The sequence below is a fragment of the Formica exsecta genome, unplaced genomic scaffold (assembly GCF_003651465.1).
Source record: "Formica exsecta isolate Colony F162 unplaced genomic scaffold, ASM365146v1 scaffold83, whole genome shotgun sequence".
Taxonomy (NCBI): domain Eukaryota; kingdom Metazoa; phylum Arthropoda; class Insecta; order Hymenoptera; family Formicidae; genus Formica; species Formica exsecta.
In genome coordinates this window covers 342741-359731 of record NW_021853600.1, presented here as the reverse complement: position 1 = coordinate 359731, position 16991 = coordinate 342741, and the positions used below count along the sequence as shown (strand labels likewise).

Genomic DNA, 16991 nt, shown 5'->3' with positions numbered 1-16991 from the left:
AATAAAGATTTTTCTAATTATATATTATATAATATATAATATCGCGTATTACAAATATTTATACATATATGCGAAAATATCATAACAATCTCTCAGGAATGTAGCTTCTTTAAAAATAACATAAAAATATTTTCTATTATCATTAGTTTATATACATATAATTTTTAAAGTGTATCTTCTTCTCTCTTTCAAAATTTATTATAAATCAAAGCTTCATTGAAATAATTTGTTCCTCTTTTCTCGAGAGATCAAATATACTTGTATTTAGAAGACACACGAGACACATTCGAATAGTCTCTCTTCATATGGTTACTAGATCCGTACGACCCACTACAGTTTCAAGCACTGCTTGTTACGTGCCGAGATGCTGCTTGATATGCGAATATATACATATAGGTACATGTTATGTACAGAATATCTATAAAGCTTCTATCTCTATGCTCATAAAATGCAATTTACAATAAAATTATTTAAAATATTTAAAATATTTAAAATTTGCTGAAAATAATTATTGAAATTCAAAATAGTATCCAAAACGAGCTCGTACATCTTCAAACAAATAAATAAGCACATACAATAAAAAAGCACATACAGAATATCATGAGTAAAAACACATAAAACATATTTGATAATATTTATTTATTATTGATATTTAATAATAATTATCTTTTCTATCAAGTCTTCAAGGCAAATAGGCAATTAATCTTTTTTCTACTCCGTATCCTTTTTTCTAATCCGTATTCTAAAAAGCGACGTATGCTAATCTTATGCGGATTTTCCAGCTTTTTCGATATTAAAATGGAATGTTCCGTGAGTAATCCGTAACGAATATTGTAGAAGCAATATATCTTTGTTCTCCTTTCTAGTGTTCTCAATCCGTTCCACTTTTTCTTTATGAAAATTAGCTTCCTTCGCTAGTTTCTTTGTGTCAACTGCGAGGGCTTGCATTGCGTTTTATCATAAATATTTCTTGCATATCACATAATCAGGAAGACTTCCGTTATTTCCGTTGTTATCGATGCTCGTAAGAAAAGCGCTCTTGCAGCTGCCCGTTGCAGCTGCTCGACATTTAATACGGCGCCTGTTTCTTTGTATTCAAAGCGACCAGTGAGATTGCACGTTGAATATCAGGCCGTTTTAGATTTATTCCTTTTTACAGTGTGAGCGCGCGTTGCGGTGTTCTCAAAGCGCAATGCTGCGGCGAAAGATGTTGTGAGTTTCCCTTCTAGATATTAAAAACACCAGAAAATTTCGCGAAACTATTGCCGCGTGAAAAACTCGGGAAAGTCTCGCGGAGATTAATAACGGCGTCAGGATTTGAACGAGAAAAAATGCTATCATACTTTCTTTAAAATAAAAGCAGAGAGACAGATTTAAAATAGGTGTTTTTTTTTTGTTATAATCTGGAATAGCAATACTTTGGAGAAACTTCAGATTTATGCATTTATTAAGGAGAAACTCTAGACGGATCAGCTATGTCAAAAGTTAATAAATCTAATACATTTCGAGATTCATGAATTTGACATTGCCCATACACACACACACACACACAAAGCACTTTCAGCCTTTTAAAATATAAAATTAATAATGAATTTATGAGTTAAAATAAAGATTTGCTCTGTAAAATTAAAATTCGTATTTTCATGAATTTTTGTGTACAGTCACTATAAAGTTTTTGTAGTACAGCCACTATAAAAAGATTAGTTTAATGTAAAATAATATTTACAATTTTGAGATTAAATTAAATTCTACAGGGCAAATTCCTTACTTTTACTCATAAATTAATTATTAATTTTCTATTTTAAAAGATTAAAAGTATGCTTTGTGCAGTCAAATTCATGAATCTTGAAATATATTAGATTTACTAACTCATCTCTTCTCTTTTGACGTAGCTGATCCGTCCAGTTCCTCTTTAAACAGTCATATTGCTAACAACTAAATGCAAACAAATGAAGGATGATATATGCAAATAATAGTGATAATAAAAATTAATTATATGATAACTGGAGACTAATAATTTTGAAGTGTGTAAATCATAATGATGAAGATAACTAATTAAAATCAATGTTTTTATATTAAAAAATAATATCTCTTTTTTCTTATGCAAACCTATATTAACTGCGAATTGCTTAAGTATTTAAAGCAACATATGTATTATATATAGTTAACAAAAAGAGGGTAGTAGGAAAAGTTTGGTAATGGACGTCGCGTAATACAGTTATCTGTGATCGATTAAAAGTCGAAACGAGAGCAGAGTTGTTATCATCTCGCCGCGGGAATAACTCGTTAACACGCTAATTCCGTGTTTTTCGTTCCCGCTGGGATGGAACGATGGCGTTATTCATTTCTATGCGTTTTAAAATTTGAAACCATAAAAGCACGATATAAAACTTCTACGTTACATTATTTTAAATTGCCTTTGTTAGCGTTTCCACGAGAAACACGCAAAAAAATATCACTATGTTTCTTTTTCTTAAAGACACATTTTACATACAAAATATATATTCCGAGTTTTCTCATATTTAGATTTTTTCAAACCGACTTGTAATTTAGCAAAAATTATATGAGATAAAATAAATATGAAAGATCTTTAATAGGTGCGATAACTATAAATAGCTTTGTTAAAATAATTAAATTAATAATTATTATTTTATTAATTATTTTATTAAATTATAATTTTATTAATGTTAAAATATTTAGGAATTGAATAAAAATGAGATTTTTCTATTTTTATTCATACCACTGTAAAGTTTTATTTGAGAAAATTTCTAACATTTTTTATTATCTATAACTCGAAAGCCATTGGTGTTTCGCCAAAAGCGTTAAATTAGGTTTATGATCAAGACGATTGCCGTAACTTATCTTTATAGACGTAAAGTGAAATTATATCGAGCAACGAAAGGTTGCAATGTTCTCTGGAGAAGTTCCAAATTCTACTATAATAGTCTCGTATCTCTCGTATCTATATGTAATATTATACTTAAGATATATGGCAGAAAACTTTATGCTTACATTATTTATTTATATTATGTGTAATATATATGTGGAAGAGTTCCAATAAAAATATAGTACGAAAAGGTTACATTTCTGGACGTTTGCTTCGATGATTTATATCTATCATCTTCTTCAATGTTTGGTTTAAATTATTTGCATATAATAAATAATATTTTTTTCAAATTCTTTTAAAATAATAAAAGTTAACTTTACACAATGTATTTGTGTATATATTTAACATACTAGTTTCAATATTTATAATATCTTTATTGCGTTATTATTTCACATCTAGAAAATTTTGTATGCAGATAAAAAAAATAAAATACTGGATCTAAAATAATTTTAATTACATAGCTAACTAAATTTATTACTATGAAATGCAAAACTGAAAATTTTATTCATTTTTTTAATTGTGATAACTCTACGATAGGATATAATGTAATTTAGTATACTTGTTAGATAAATATAAGCGATCGAGTAATCACGAAACTCGGACATGAAACCGGACTAATGAAGCTTCCGTTGGCTGGAAACGCGGAATATTTTAGCTGGAATAATGAATACAGCGGGAGTAAAAAAGATTTCCGATGCGTAGTATAATGCAAGCTATGTGCTTTTTCTTCTCTGTGCTTTTTTGCTTTAGCCGCCTATTGTTAAAGCCACTGAATCGAGCGCAATCTGGTTGTTTCAGCAATAATATATGGCGCGGAAATGTCCGTTCTTAGCCGCACTGCGGCGAATCATGCTATGTTTCGTATATCTTCAACAATTTCTCTCGCGTTTTGTTTGTTCTCCAATATTTGCTTAACGTTGTAAACCGTTTGGTACCTTCGAGGAGTTTCAACGGCCATATGCGACATCGCGAGAAACTTTCGAATAACACTCTATGTTAAAATACATCCTACGATCAGGCAACTTCTGGGAGAAGCTCAAGAGTCTTCAGAGAATAAATTGCAATATTCCGAGCTACAGCAGAGGTTGCTGCTCGGTTGCAGAGGCCAGTCTGCCAGTTCCGGGTTTCCTCGATGACAGCTGCGGTGATGAACAGCGTGATCTCCTCGGAGAGCCAAAACCGCATGTTACTTCCCGTATAGTTGCACGTGATATAACACATATAATATGGGCGAATACACACAGAGGAGGCGCACCTTACATATATATATACAGGATGTTTCATAATCTCCGTACAATATTTTAATAGCGTATTCTAGAGGCAAAATGGAGTAAACAATTTTAATACAAAAATATCGAAGCTACAATAGTTTTTGGGTTATAAGTGATCAAAGTTTGCCAATAACATTGCAGTTCGTTAATATCAGCTGACCGCCGTACATGGTATTCATACACATAAGAAACAATAAAATCAGCTGTGCAATAAAAATCGATATTACCTGATTTGTAAAATCAATAACAGATGACAGATCGGTACAGTATGTGTAGTTACGGATCTGAGCGCGCGAGCTCTACGCGATATCATTGGCAAACTTATTAACTCAAAAACTATTGCAGCCTTAAAATTTTTATATTAGAATTTTTGACTCTATTTTATCTCTAGAATACACTATTAAAGTATTGTACGGAGGTTGTGAGATATGTAAAGCTTTTACGCGATAATTCTTTATTTAAGGAAAAAGCATAAGAATCACAAGATTGTTTCGCACTGCGGTCGCTATGACAATCGAGCAAATATAAAATATTTACGCTTAGCATTTTCGAAAAGTGATTCAATTTCTTTCACTGTCACAAAACTTTCTATTAAATTCCTGTTTAGTTTTTATTAGTTAAGCGCTTAATAAATCGTTGAATACTGGTATAAAAAATGATCAATAAAAAGCAGTAGATCTTTATATCTAATAATTAATCACGTTTCTTTGTAAATAGAACTCTTAATTATTTTTGCATGGCATAAAACTTTTTAAATGAGCCTTTACATTTTTTTTCTCTTCCAGTATAGAAACAAAAAATTATAACAAAATAGATTTTTAGATATTTTCGTAAATTGCGTCACAGGTGCTTTCGAAAATTCTTTTGTTACTCGAAATAAAGAGAAGTAATAATGTCCGAATCTATTGTTCGGCTTGACAGTGCAATTAATTCCGAATATAAATAGCATATCGACGATCAAAAGATAAAAAACGTGTCGAAAATTATGAAAATAGAACGCTTTTTCCGCAACAAAATTTTGTAATGCAAACATTATCGCGGAGAACATATTCGATATTCTTACGTAAGATAACAAATCGTAATAATTACGTCCGTCATTATCCGCACAGCTGTCATTCTGTAATGCAAATATTATCGCGGAGAACATATTCGATATTCTTATGTAAGATAGCAAATCATAATAATTACGTCCGTCATCGTCCGTACAGCTGTCATTTAATAATTGATTAAAATAAATTTTCAAATTGTGTCCGCGTGCGCTTGTCAAGCACATCGAAGCGCTCGATATAACTATAATCACAATTAGCAATTATACGTTATTTTAGCCCGCGATTGCTTCTATAATGAATGGTTTTCCATTGGGATTTGACTGAAAGCTCATAAAGGATTTCGAATGAAATGCAATACATGCATGTGTGCGCGAATATCAAGCACATATACTATACACTATCGCAATACTTTGCTATCGCTGTATAAATGATTAATAATGTGGTTTTTTATTGATCACTTGTGTTTGACAATCAATTTTACGCTGAATCATTTTATTTCATTACGGTAATTATTAATTGGAAGAGAATGAGAGCCGTAAAAGTGGAATAGTGAAAGATTAATAACATTCATTGAACTTGCAATAATAATAAGCGTATATTTCGAATATACGGATCAATCTGTTTATATAACAGAATGAGCGTATAATTTTATTTAAAAAATATTAATAACATATTGCAAAACTAATTGCATTATCTCAAAAAGTCATTGATCACTTTATTAATTACTGGAAACCCGTGGCAAAAACTGTAGAAGATAAATTTGAAAAATGCATTTAAATAAAAATGATCAAATAACGAAAATATATGATATATCTTTGTTGTTAGTATTATCAATATATATTTTCAGTTATATAACTTTTACTATTGTATTTAGATGAGTGTGTGTGCAACGTGCAATACAAGCGAAAATTTGTTTTCAAATAATACGTTTTATTTGTAGTTTCTATTTTAAAACCACTGAAAAAGAATATCCAAAAACAATAAATAATTTATTTCTCTACGATTATTATCGTTCTGGCTTTAATGCGAATTATTTCATTGCTTTATATTGTTTTGTAAAGCTCAAATTTTTCGAATTACAAGCGGGTGAGGCAGTCGATTGTATGTTCGTCTTCATTCACGCTTTGCCCGCTTCTAAAAACTGGCAAATATCGACTTCATAAAGAGTGAGATTAATTGCCGCTCTATTATCTTGTCCGCTTGGTTACGTTTCGATCCGCTCACAGTTCACTAATGCATTCTGGTTTTAAAAAACCTAGCTCTTTATTGTCCTATTAAAGATCAGAATATTAAATACTAATCCTTAGCCTTTTTAAAACTCTTTAAAAAAATTAATGAACTCCCTTGTAGTACTTTAGTGTGAAAAAAAAAATTATAAAAAAGCGAAAATCTGTTTGATGCGGAGAAATATATGCATGGAAGGATAATAATATTAAATTGCTTTAGTAAGGTATGGTATTCTTCATTCTCGCTCATTTGTAAAATTTCCTCGGCGCGTAACTCACACACAAAAAATCTTAGAATTCTTTTTATCTTCCTTTATCACTTGTCGCATGATTCTGCTATGATTATGCAAAAGACGGATAAGCTCGTTTGATGTTGCACGTTCTGTCGTTGTCATGGCGTTTAGCAGCCATAATTATCTTAGAATGTCGGACACAAATGCGACAAGAGCACGTGCGTTTAAACAATCCGCTCCTAATTGCGGACGTTGATTTCCGGATTCAATATTGTTTCTGCCGTTAGACCTTAGGATAATCGGAAATTACGCCTCCCCTCTTATCATTGATATTATGCTAGATTTCAACTGGAGAATTTGAAGCGAATTTTATTGCTTTGTATGGCATTTTTATGGCTTAGTGTGGCAATTTTATGGCATCGTATATAATTGTTTAATTTATGTATCATCGATATTAAACCGATGATAAAGGATATTAATTGTTTAAAAAAAAATCTGGATTAAAATTTTTTATTATATTGATAATTCTCTTGTGTCTATTCCTTTCGTGTAATTCAATGATTATATCAAATTTCACATTAAACGCAATTTATGTGAGATCGTTTTTTATACGTATTTTATGTAACAACGATCGCATTTAAATGTAAGGCAAACTTATCTTACCTTATGTTATCCTCGTCGACGAATATTATGACCCCCCTGGCATTGTGCTTCGAGCTCAGTCGTTCGATTATTCTATCGAAGTCTTCGGTCCTGGCATTTCTCAGGATCTTCTCGCTAACTGCGACACAGATGTTGTATTCACCCGCAAGGGCAATGAAACTGGCGATGCCCTGAAAATAGAATTTCAGCCGCAAATAAATTGTCCATCTGCCCAACGAGAAATCGAATTCCGGCGATAACATACGAATCTGTTTTCTTGGTAAACAATTGGAATATAGTAAAGAACGTTTGAGGGGGACGCATCTACTAACTTATATTTGCATATTCATTTAACGTTGACGACGAATTCTCAAAATTTGCATAAAATATCACGACTATTGTTTGGAGTGCCCAAAGAAAATGCACGATATAGCAGTATGTTTTTACTCTTCTGGAAAATTAAATCTCACATTTTTGCAGTAAAAATTTATTCCGCTGTATTTTTATTGGAAAACTCCATATCTCTCTTACGCTAAATAAAAATTCAAATTCTAAATCAAATTTCAAATATCAATAATCAATACTCAAATAATCAAATCTCGAATAAAATTTGAAGCAAATCAAATTCAAATTGATTAGATTATAAGTAACTATACAATAAATATGTAGTAATTGAAAACAAATTTAATATTGCAAAATAAAGTTTAAAGGTTTAATTAACAATCCTAACATTATGTAAATGTCTCTGTCTATATAATTTCAACTGTATAAGTTACGACACAATAAACACCAGAATGAACAGTGTACACCTGTCTCTCATGTTTTCGCGCTATATACACAACGATATATACACAAATAAATACGTCAATGCCGCTTGTCTGTCTTCACGATAACATCCGGCGTTCCGTGATATATTCCCACTCGTATATGTGAACGGAGAAGAGAGAACCCGCGCGGAAAGAAAAGACGGTCGAAGAATGATACGGAATACGAAATACAACATACAACCCGAGTTGCATCCGCAGGTGTTATCGGCATGTTTCGCGTAATAAAAATTGTCACGATTTATTACGGTACGCCGGATGATAAAATATTGGTGTACTCTGCAACGATATTCGACCACGTTATAAGGATTACATAGCAAAATTATTCCCGTATTTCCGCAATTTTGTAAATCGAGCAAATTTAAACATTCATTAATAATGACTATATTCTCTCTCTGACTGAAGTTATAGCAGTAAAACATTGATTACACAAATCCCGATGATTCAAATTGCGTGTTATCGGAATCATTTGCAATTTGGACTTCTTCAAATAAAAAAGAATATTTAGGAAATGTTTATTTATATATATTTTACTTAATTAAAAATTTTATTTTATCATTATTATAAGGAAATAATAATATATTGCTTTTGAATTCTTTTCTTTAATTTAATCAGCTAAATTTTCGTAAATTAGTACATTTTTTGATGAATTAACACAAATTTTATTATGCATATCTGTATGATTTTTTTTCTAGAGAAACGTTTCTTTATTATGCCTTTTATACAAGGGTCATTTCATAAGTAATGCACAATGTGATAATACCGCGGACTGGATGATGCAATTCCAACGAAATTTTTGGACAATGTAGTGGAGGATTTGAGGAAACGATTATGGCTTAAAAATTTTCATAGTGCATGTTCATTGTGAATTGACGAGTGTTAGAAATGGTCTCTGCAGACGCCTCAGGTACTGTGATGCATGAAGATCAATGATCGTATATCAAGATTAAAACTTCATTATTCATCGAATTTTCTGATTAGTATTATTCGACGTAATTATAACGAGTAAGAGTCAACAAAGTTCTTATTTCTTTGACAATACCCGGAACTAATTTTCTATAGGATTAGGACTCTCTTCTTTATTGTCTATTGTAAGAACAACTAGGTAAGAAAGAGGAAATTGGTAAGACTGCCCAACACCCCGCTGAGAAATAAAAGGTTACAATTGTGTTAAAATAAATTCTATTCCAAATTGTATGACAAAATTGTTCTGCGGTTTATTTACGCTCGTGTCATATTTCTTTCATTTTTAATGGTTTAAAAACTATTAACGTTTCAACATTTTTGTCGAGAAAAACATCAAATCCCAATTTTTGAAAAATGTAACTTTAAAATATGTATCTTCCTTTACATATATATAAGCATGCAATTTAGAAATAAAATAATGTATAATTGCAAAATTGAGCAAATAAATTCAATAAACTTTTTTATGATTCAAAGAAAAAAAATCTCGAAATAAAAAAATTATGTCATTATTGTATTAAACTTTTAAATTTTTATGTTACCGAGAACACAAAGATATAAAAAAGAAAAAAAAAGTTAAATAGTCTTCCGAGGAAATAAAAAATTCATTCAGGAAAACGCGATAAAAAATTAAAACATCTGGAATGCAAAACGGAGATGCAATACAGAGTTGATGTGGATTCGATTGGTACTATAAAGAGTATAAAGAAAAGAACATCGATAATGAGAAGAACGGACAAATGACATAATTATCCCGAAATAATGAGAATTGCTACAACAAGAAAATGTTGCTTTATCGGGCGATTTACTTAACGAGACTCATTTCCTTTAACCATTGGTCGCAGCCTGGTTCTTTTTTATTTCTATATATATATAATTCTGATCCTTTTTTAGATCTCTCCGTATATTATAAGTTTCATTATGTGTATTTGTGTCTAGGGGACAATCTTGAGTTCTTGATGATCTCAAATTACACATGATTTTATTCTTTGACGTCTCTTTAGTAAAATTCAGTAGCCATTTTTTTAAGTGGTGATTTTAGCCGTATTAATGATCGTAGAATATGAATATGTAAATAGTTAAATGTGTACCTAGAAAACGCTATTGTTGCAGGAGAATTCCATCCGTAGTCACCTTTGACCACAGTTTGTACAAGGCGTTTTTCGTTCCTTAATTCGCGATATAAATCGTCCCATGCATTTTATCTCGTGCCGTTATAAGGATATTAACGAAGCCACGTTCGTATAATCGCTTTAGGCGAGCTTACGCCTGAAATATGCATCGCATTTGCAACAGCCGCAAGTGTACTGCGTACCTAGCATTTGGTGTGAAAGAAGCGCCTCATAAATTTCATTAAAAAACCAAAAGAAAACCTCTTATTATCCCCTTGAACGCCATCGTAGTAGAATCAGATTTAAGTAAGATTACGCCTTAGGCATTTTATAATGTGTTTTTTTAAATCCACTTCCAAAGAAACTTTAGAAGTATCTCGTTATTATATAGTTTATTATTTATTTCATTATATTATAAACTCAAAAGTTTACTTTGTATATGGATATAATTTAAATAGAGTATTCTTAAATAAAGTATTCTGGATAAATTTTTAAACTTCTTATATTATTATATATAATTTTTTTTCTAACATTATGTAATAGATTGACGGTCGCGCGGTTTCGGTATATTTATTACAGGAATGGGATCGCGCACGCGATAACAAACTTATTCATGCGAAGTGATCGCCGGACTATTGCAATACCTGGTAGAGATTAATTAGGCTGATCACTGGCACTGTTTAATTACTCGGAATGTGATTACCATCATTCCGTCTAGTGTCCTTTCGAGAGCGCGCGCAGCCGGTACAATTTATGACGTCGGCAAATTTGCACGTTCTAAGACACGGAACACGCTATTGTCATGGACATAATTGTCAAAAGCCGACCATCTCGCCAGTATAATTGGGCCATAAAATCGTATTCCGATCAATGTTCACGCAAATATGAAAAATTCCTGCGCGACGTCCCTCAACATAAGAGAAATTATGGGCATTGCCAGTTGAGTTACCGCGCTTGAATTACCGCGTTAAATTTTATTATACTTACCCATTCGTCTAGTAATTACGCGGTAATAATAAAAAACAATATTGGAATTTCAATATTGAAAGAGAATTGCATTTATTCAAACCAGGATTTACAAATATAGGTCACAGATAGTGTAAGTAATAAATAGTGAGTTTGATTCAAAGAGATCCGAAGACTGATACAATTACAATCACTAACAATAAATTATGAATGTTAGAAATGCTAAAAATCTTTAAGTCTTTTTTTAAAATTATTAATAATATTAACATTATCATGTTAAAGAATATCTACGTTTTACATGTATATTTTGAAATTATTATTATATTATTTTACGCATATATTTTAAAATTACATATATATATTTTTAAATTACATTATATTTTAAAATTTTATATATTATTTTAAATTAGATGTTAAAATATTTGAAATCTTTTATTCTAAGCTTTTTCAACATATAAGATCTATATGTTTAATTCTAAACTTTTATATAAGTACTCTTAAAACATAAATTGAAATTCCTATTGCATTTAGTAATTTCTCTCTTTCCACATTTCTATATATATCTTACATAATTTCTTCTACGAAGTTTGCAATTAAGAAACAAAAAATTCAAGAAGCACAGAGGGAGCCGAGCAGAAAGTTTTGCTTCCCGCAATTTTTATAAGATTGGACTGCTCTGGTAATCTCTTCGCGTGGAATTTCCCGTCGCATACTAATCGCCTAATTTGAGCAGCGGATGGCACTGTAACATCACGTTTTCTTGCTTGATTGCGCAATTAGTTTCGTCTTCGCTTGTTAACGATTTCATATCATAATTACCATCGTTATAATAACTATTATTCAACGTAGCATTAACACGATTGTGCGGTGCGATTTAATGAGATAATACAATTAATTGTTACATTGCGTTATAATGTATATTACGTAGATATTTTATTTTTATTAATTTCCGACTTTAGACATTAATATGTATAATATAAATAAAATATATATGACAAATGTACTGCTCAAAATAATTTGACAGATCATATTTTAAGAATCGGTAAATAATATTGTTATAATTGGAAATTCTGAAATTTGATCATAATTAAAAACCTTTGAAACATGAAATATATGCATACCACTCATAAAGACAGGTATATGTTCTCCCCTTACGCATTACGAAAATAAAGCAATTATTACGATCTCTCATATATTACGAACTTGCAATAATTATGATAAAATTTTATACTCTACGATATTTAATAGGTAATTATCGAACAATTATCAGAGAAATGTTTGCAATTTAGCACAATAAAATTTTTATAATTTTTGCCATATTATCAAGATAAAGTTCTTTTTCGCTAAATAATTTTAAAAAATGTACTAATAATAATTTTTAAGAAAATCATAGAAAAATAGCGTTCTAAAATCATTGTTCTAAAAGAGGATAAATTTTTCAGTACAAGTAATTTGTTAAAAACGACAAGGGAAACGTCGTACAAATTTGTATCTCGCATTTATATCTTGCCTATGTTTGAATTTAATTTATGTATAACGTGTTGACTTTTTCGAATTAAATTCAACACTCACCTTCTCGCCATACTCGCCTTCCACTGCAACCGTAGAAACATATTTCCATCCGAGCAGATGGATCACCTCGACGATCGCCTGTGCTTGAAAATTGTCGGGTGGTACCACTCTGCTAAAGTACTCGAATCGGCTTTTATCCGAGAGTTCTGTGCTGGTGGATGCGTAACTTATTTGCGGTATCTGCAATCAGAAAGATAGTTACCATGCAATTAGAAGAGAATTGGAAAATATCACTATTTTTATTTATGTGAAAAAATATAATTATAATTGCGGTACGGTGAAGAGAAAAGACAAGAGAGAGTAAGTTTCATGTACTATATTTTTCATAAAAAGATATGTATTATAGATTATTATCTATATTTTATTTATTTAAACCTTATTAAATTTCATATTTTATATTGTTTATTAAAAAAGTTCTATTTATTTGATTAATGCAATGACTATAGATAAACGTATATTCAATAATGTAGACGGCGTTATATTGAATATAATATTTTTCAAAACTATTTCTTCTCGCATTACAATATTTATTTCAAGTAAATCATATAAAACACGCGAGATACACGCATGTGTGCATCTTTGTGAGGTGAATATCCTGCGTCACTTGATACACGACCCTGTTTCTTGTCGTAAATACGGAGCTCGTAACTTTACAGCATTTGTGCGCAGGTAGTATCGCGAATCTAATAATCTGTTGTCTGTTGAAAGTGACTAACTCTCCATCTCTCTCTCGCTTCTTTGGCTGCAACGGGTAATTCTATTTTTGCACAAAGAGCGTGCTTCGCTTAGACAGTTTCCTGTTGATAGTATTATTCTTTAACAGATGTTATTGGCATTATCATGCATCCTTGTCGGGCCTATAGCGCCAACATATGCGCGAAGATCGACAATAGCACATGAAAGCCGCACCCGCATTAAAGCCTTCTGTATTAATTTGCATCCATTTGTTTCGATGGTTGCCGAGACCACTGACGTGACGTAAATTACGAGTTGCAAATGATCGATTGAGACTTTATTACAGGTCAGGTCATCGACACATAAATTGCAGGAATAAAAAAGAAAAAAATGTGGTTGGCATATAGAGAAATCAATGAAAATTTTTATGTTCCATCCGAATCGGTTGAGCTGGGACAAAAGTCTGTTAATAATTAAAACGGAATTGTATTTTTATTTAATTAATAATATTAGTTTATAATGTGATTGGTTAATGAATGTAATTATTATTCATTAAATACCGCTACAATTTACTAGTTTAATTTGTAATAATATGACTTTTACAAATAAATAATATTGTAATATAAATGTAATTATATATATATATTAAGGAACGAAGGATATTAATATGTAAAAATAGAAATTGTTTTTTTACATGATTTAAAAATATAAATTATAATAAATATATTAAAATTATATTGCAGATGTGTAATTTTATGTAAATAATCTTAAAAAAATAACGCAAAATAATAATTGCGTGAACATCCAAAAAATATGCATTTCAATTGTATCAATATGCGTTTTAATAAAATAACTCAGAAGATATATTTTGAGATTCTCTCTCTTCTTATCTACTAAAGCAAAGCTCCTTTAAAATTAACTAATCTAATATTTCTAAAGTTTAAACTAAAAATTGAAACAGTATTTTTAATTGTCTATAATTGAAAAACATATAATTAGACATTGATGTATAATTAGAAATCTATTTATCTTGATTTGATTTATATTTTGATGAAGAAAAAAATTTTCTTCATAAAAGAAAAATTCTTTTATGAAGAAAAAATTATTTTGATGTTTTATACAAAACGACATAAATGACAGGTGCTCTTAAGCTTAAAACGTGTCTACATCCTTGCCATATCACTACTGTTACAAAAGATTAATGTATTCTAATTTACGGAGATATTCTGTTTATATGATCAATTGGAAACAATAGTTAATTATTACTTCGGAAGAAAGAGAAAGAGAAAGAGAGAGACCGAATTATAACATTTAATACAGCAGATACAGATAATAGCGCTTTCGGTGTATATTAAACGGCTAAATGTGATTACTCATTATTTTGCGTTTCTTTTATTTAGTATTCAGATTGTTTTGTATTTGTGTATATGTGTTTCGTACCGAGGAAAGTTCAATGACCATCATTGAATGGTACAACTAAATTCAGTTAGAGATATTTAAATTCGTCGATTTAATTATTTTATCGATTTAAGTTATTTTATAATTAGACTAATTAGAAGCTTTAATTAGGAATCCGAAACCAATGGAAATGGTTTGATGTTACAAACGGTTTGTAGATACCTAATTACCAATCGGTAGCAATTAAATCCCTATTCGATCACGCTTACTGCTTTGTTTTGTAAGCCATTCAGTACGTCATTTGCACAGGGCTATAATTTCCATAATGAAGATTTCTATAAAATAGAATTCCTATAAAATAGAATTCTGTAAAATAGGATATGGCACGCCGCTATATGAGTATCATCTACGAATTATCCTTCTACTTTTCAGGAAATATTCATGTAATTCATTGTCGCTTGTAATTTTGTCTTGTTCACTGTACGCATTATTCATTTCTCTTCGTTTTAGGAGGAAAACGAGTTCATTCAATGGTTGAGTTTCGATGTATCTTCTAATTATTCTAATAAATGCGATCAATTATATGTCGCGATCGAATTCAAACCTAAATCAATAATTACAAACGTGCGGTTCATAATTCTATGTAAATTATTCATTAACACACTCTCTCTCTTTCTCTCTCTTTCTCTCTCTCTCTCTCTCTCTCTGTCTCCCTTAGGAATAATTCACAGTTTAATTGATTTTGAACTCAATTAATGTTTTGTCTCTCCGCACTGCGGTTGCAACTGTGTGTCATGACCAAAGCTCAGAACGGAAATGTCCGCACAATTAATCTAATTATTAGAAAGTAATCCAGTTTGCTTCCCTCCCCCCCCCCTCAGCAATATTAAATATACATTATAAAATTTGTTGTTTATTGTAAAAGATTTTATATGAATATGAGAAAAAATATAAAGAAATAATAGAAAAAAATATTAAGAGGTTTTTAAATTTCAATGAATATATTAGATAAAGTAATAATTATTAAATAATTAAGAGATAGTAATTATACAATAATTTAAAAAAACTACAATATTGCATGCATTAATAAATAATTTGTGTTTGAAGAATATTCAAATTTCTGCATAAAGTCCTGAACATAAATCTTCTCAGAGCGCGGTTGAAGTTTCTCTATTTGCTAACTAAATTATTATTAATATTCTCGGTACGTCTTTTTTCTCGAGCGATTCTTAACATTCCCGACAAAGTGGTGCAATAAATGGCTCGTTGTAATTCCAATGAACGCCGTTGCAATTCGCGGAACGATGCACAGTTTGCCTTCAGAATAGATCCGAGTACTTAAAGCTGCCCGGCAAAGAAAGGAATCAGAATGAATGAATTAATGGGGCATTTAATGGAACGAGTCGTTATGTATGTAATTAGATGCCGAATTGCATGTAATTGCTTTTGATCAGCATTAAAACATATCAAACAATAATGCAGAATGAGAAATTGTGATTTCATGCAAAATAATATAATATTTATTAAATGATATATTAAAGTTCATAAAATTTGAAAACGCCGAGAAAGTATAATATAGGTAAAGAAATAAATATATTACTGCGGTATGATTCATAAAATAGATAAAATAATTGAAAAACCACACAATTACACAGAGAGAAAAGTTTCTTTGGATTTAATAAATTTTGTTGTAATCAAAGAAATATAATGCTTGGAATGGTCCAACCATACTAATGTTTGAAGTAACAAATATGATTGTTTGATTTTCAAATAACATATTTATTTACTTTAAATAAAATATTTTTTGAATGAATTTTGCTTTTTCTTTAACTTAAACAATTATATTATTCTTTCAAACAATATTCTTCTTTTATTCAAAAGATTCATTATGTTCCTTTTAACGATTTAAATATATTTTAGAACAAGTTAAGATAAAGTTAAATTGCATGTTACTGCATCTTTTTAATCAAATCTTTGAAGTATCTTAGAATCATAGTACGTAGAAAAACTTAACTTTACTTATTCGGAATTTCTGTCCGAATAAGTGAATATCGGACATTTGTCTGTCCGACTTTCCAAAAATCAGTTCATTATCATTGTCAGTATCATTATCGTATCAGAAATGAAACTGATAGAAACACTTGTTAAATGTTATTAGCCGCATTTTGCAGTC

General features: G+C 30.3%; 1 protein-coding gene across 1 annotated transcript in view; it reads right to left on the bottom strand.

Annotated features, from left to right (window-relative positions):
• LOC115244689 (metabotropic glutamate receptor 7-like) overlaps positions 1–16991 on the bottom strand; it is a gene marked incomplete at its 5' end in the record, with an annotated part of 78210 nt that overhangs the window by 26562 nt on the left and 34657 nt on the right. The window contains 2 exons of the mRNA XM_029822557.1: positions 7330–7499; positions 12746–12925. Coding sequence (XP_029678417.1) covers positions 7330–7499; positions 12746–12925 — 350 coding nt within the window. The remainder of the gene's footprint in view (positions 1–7329; positions 7500–12745; positions 12926–16991) is intronic.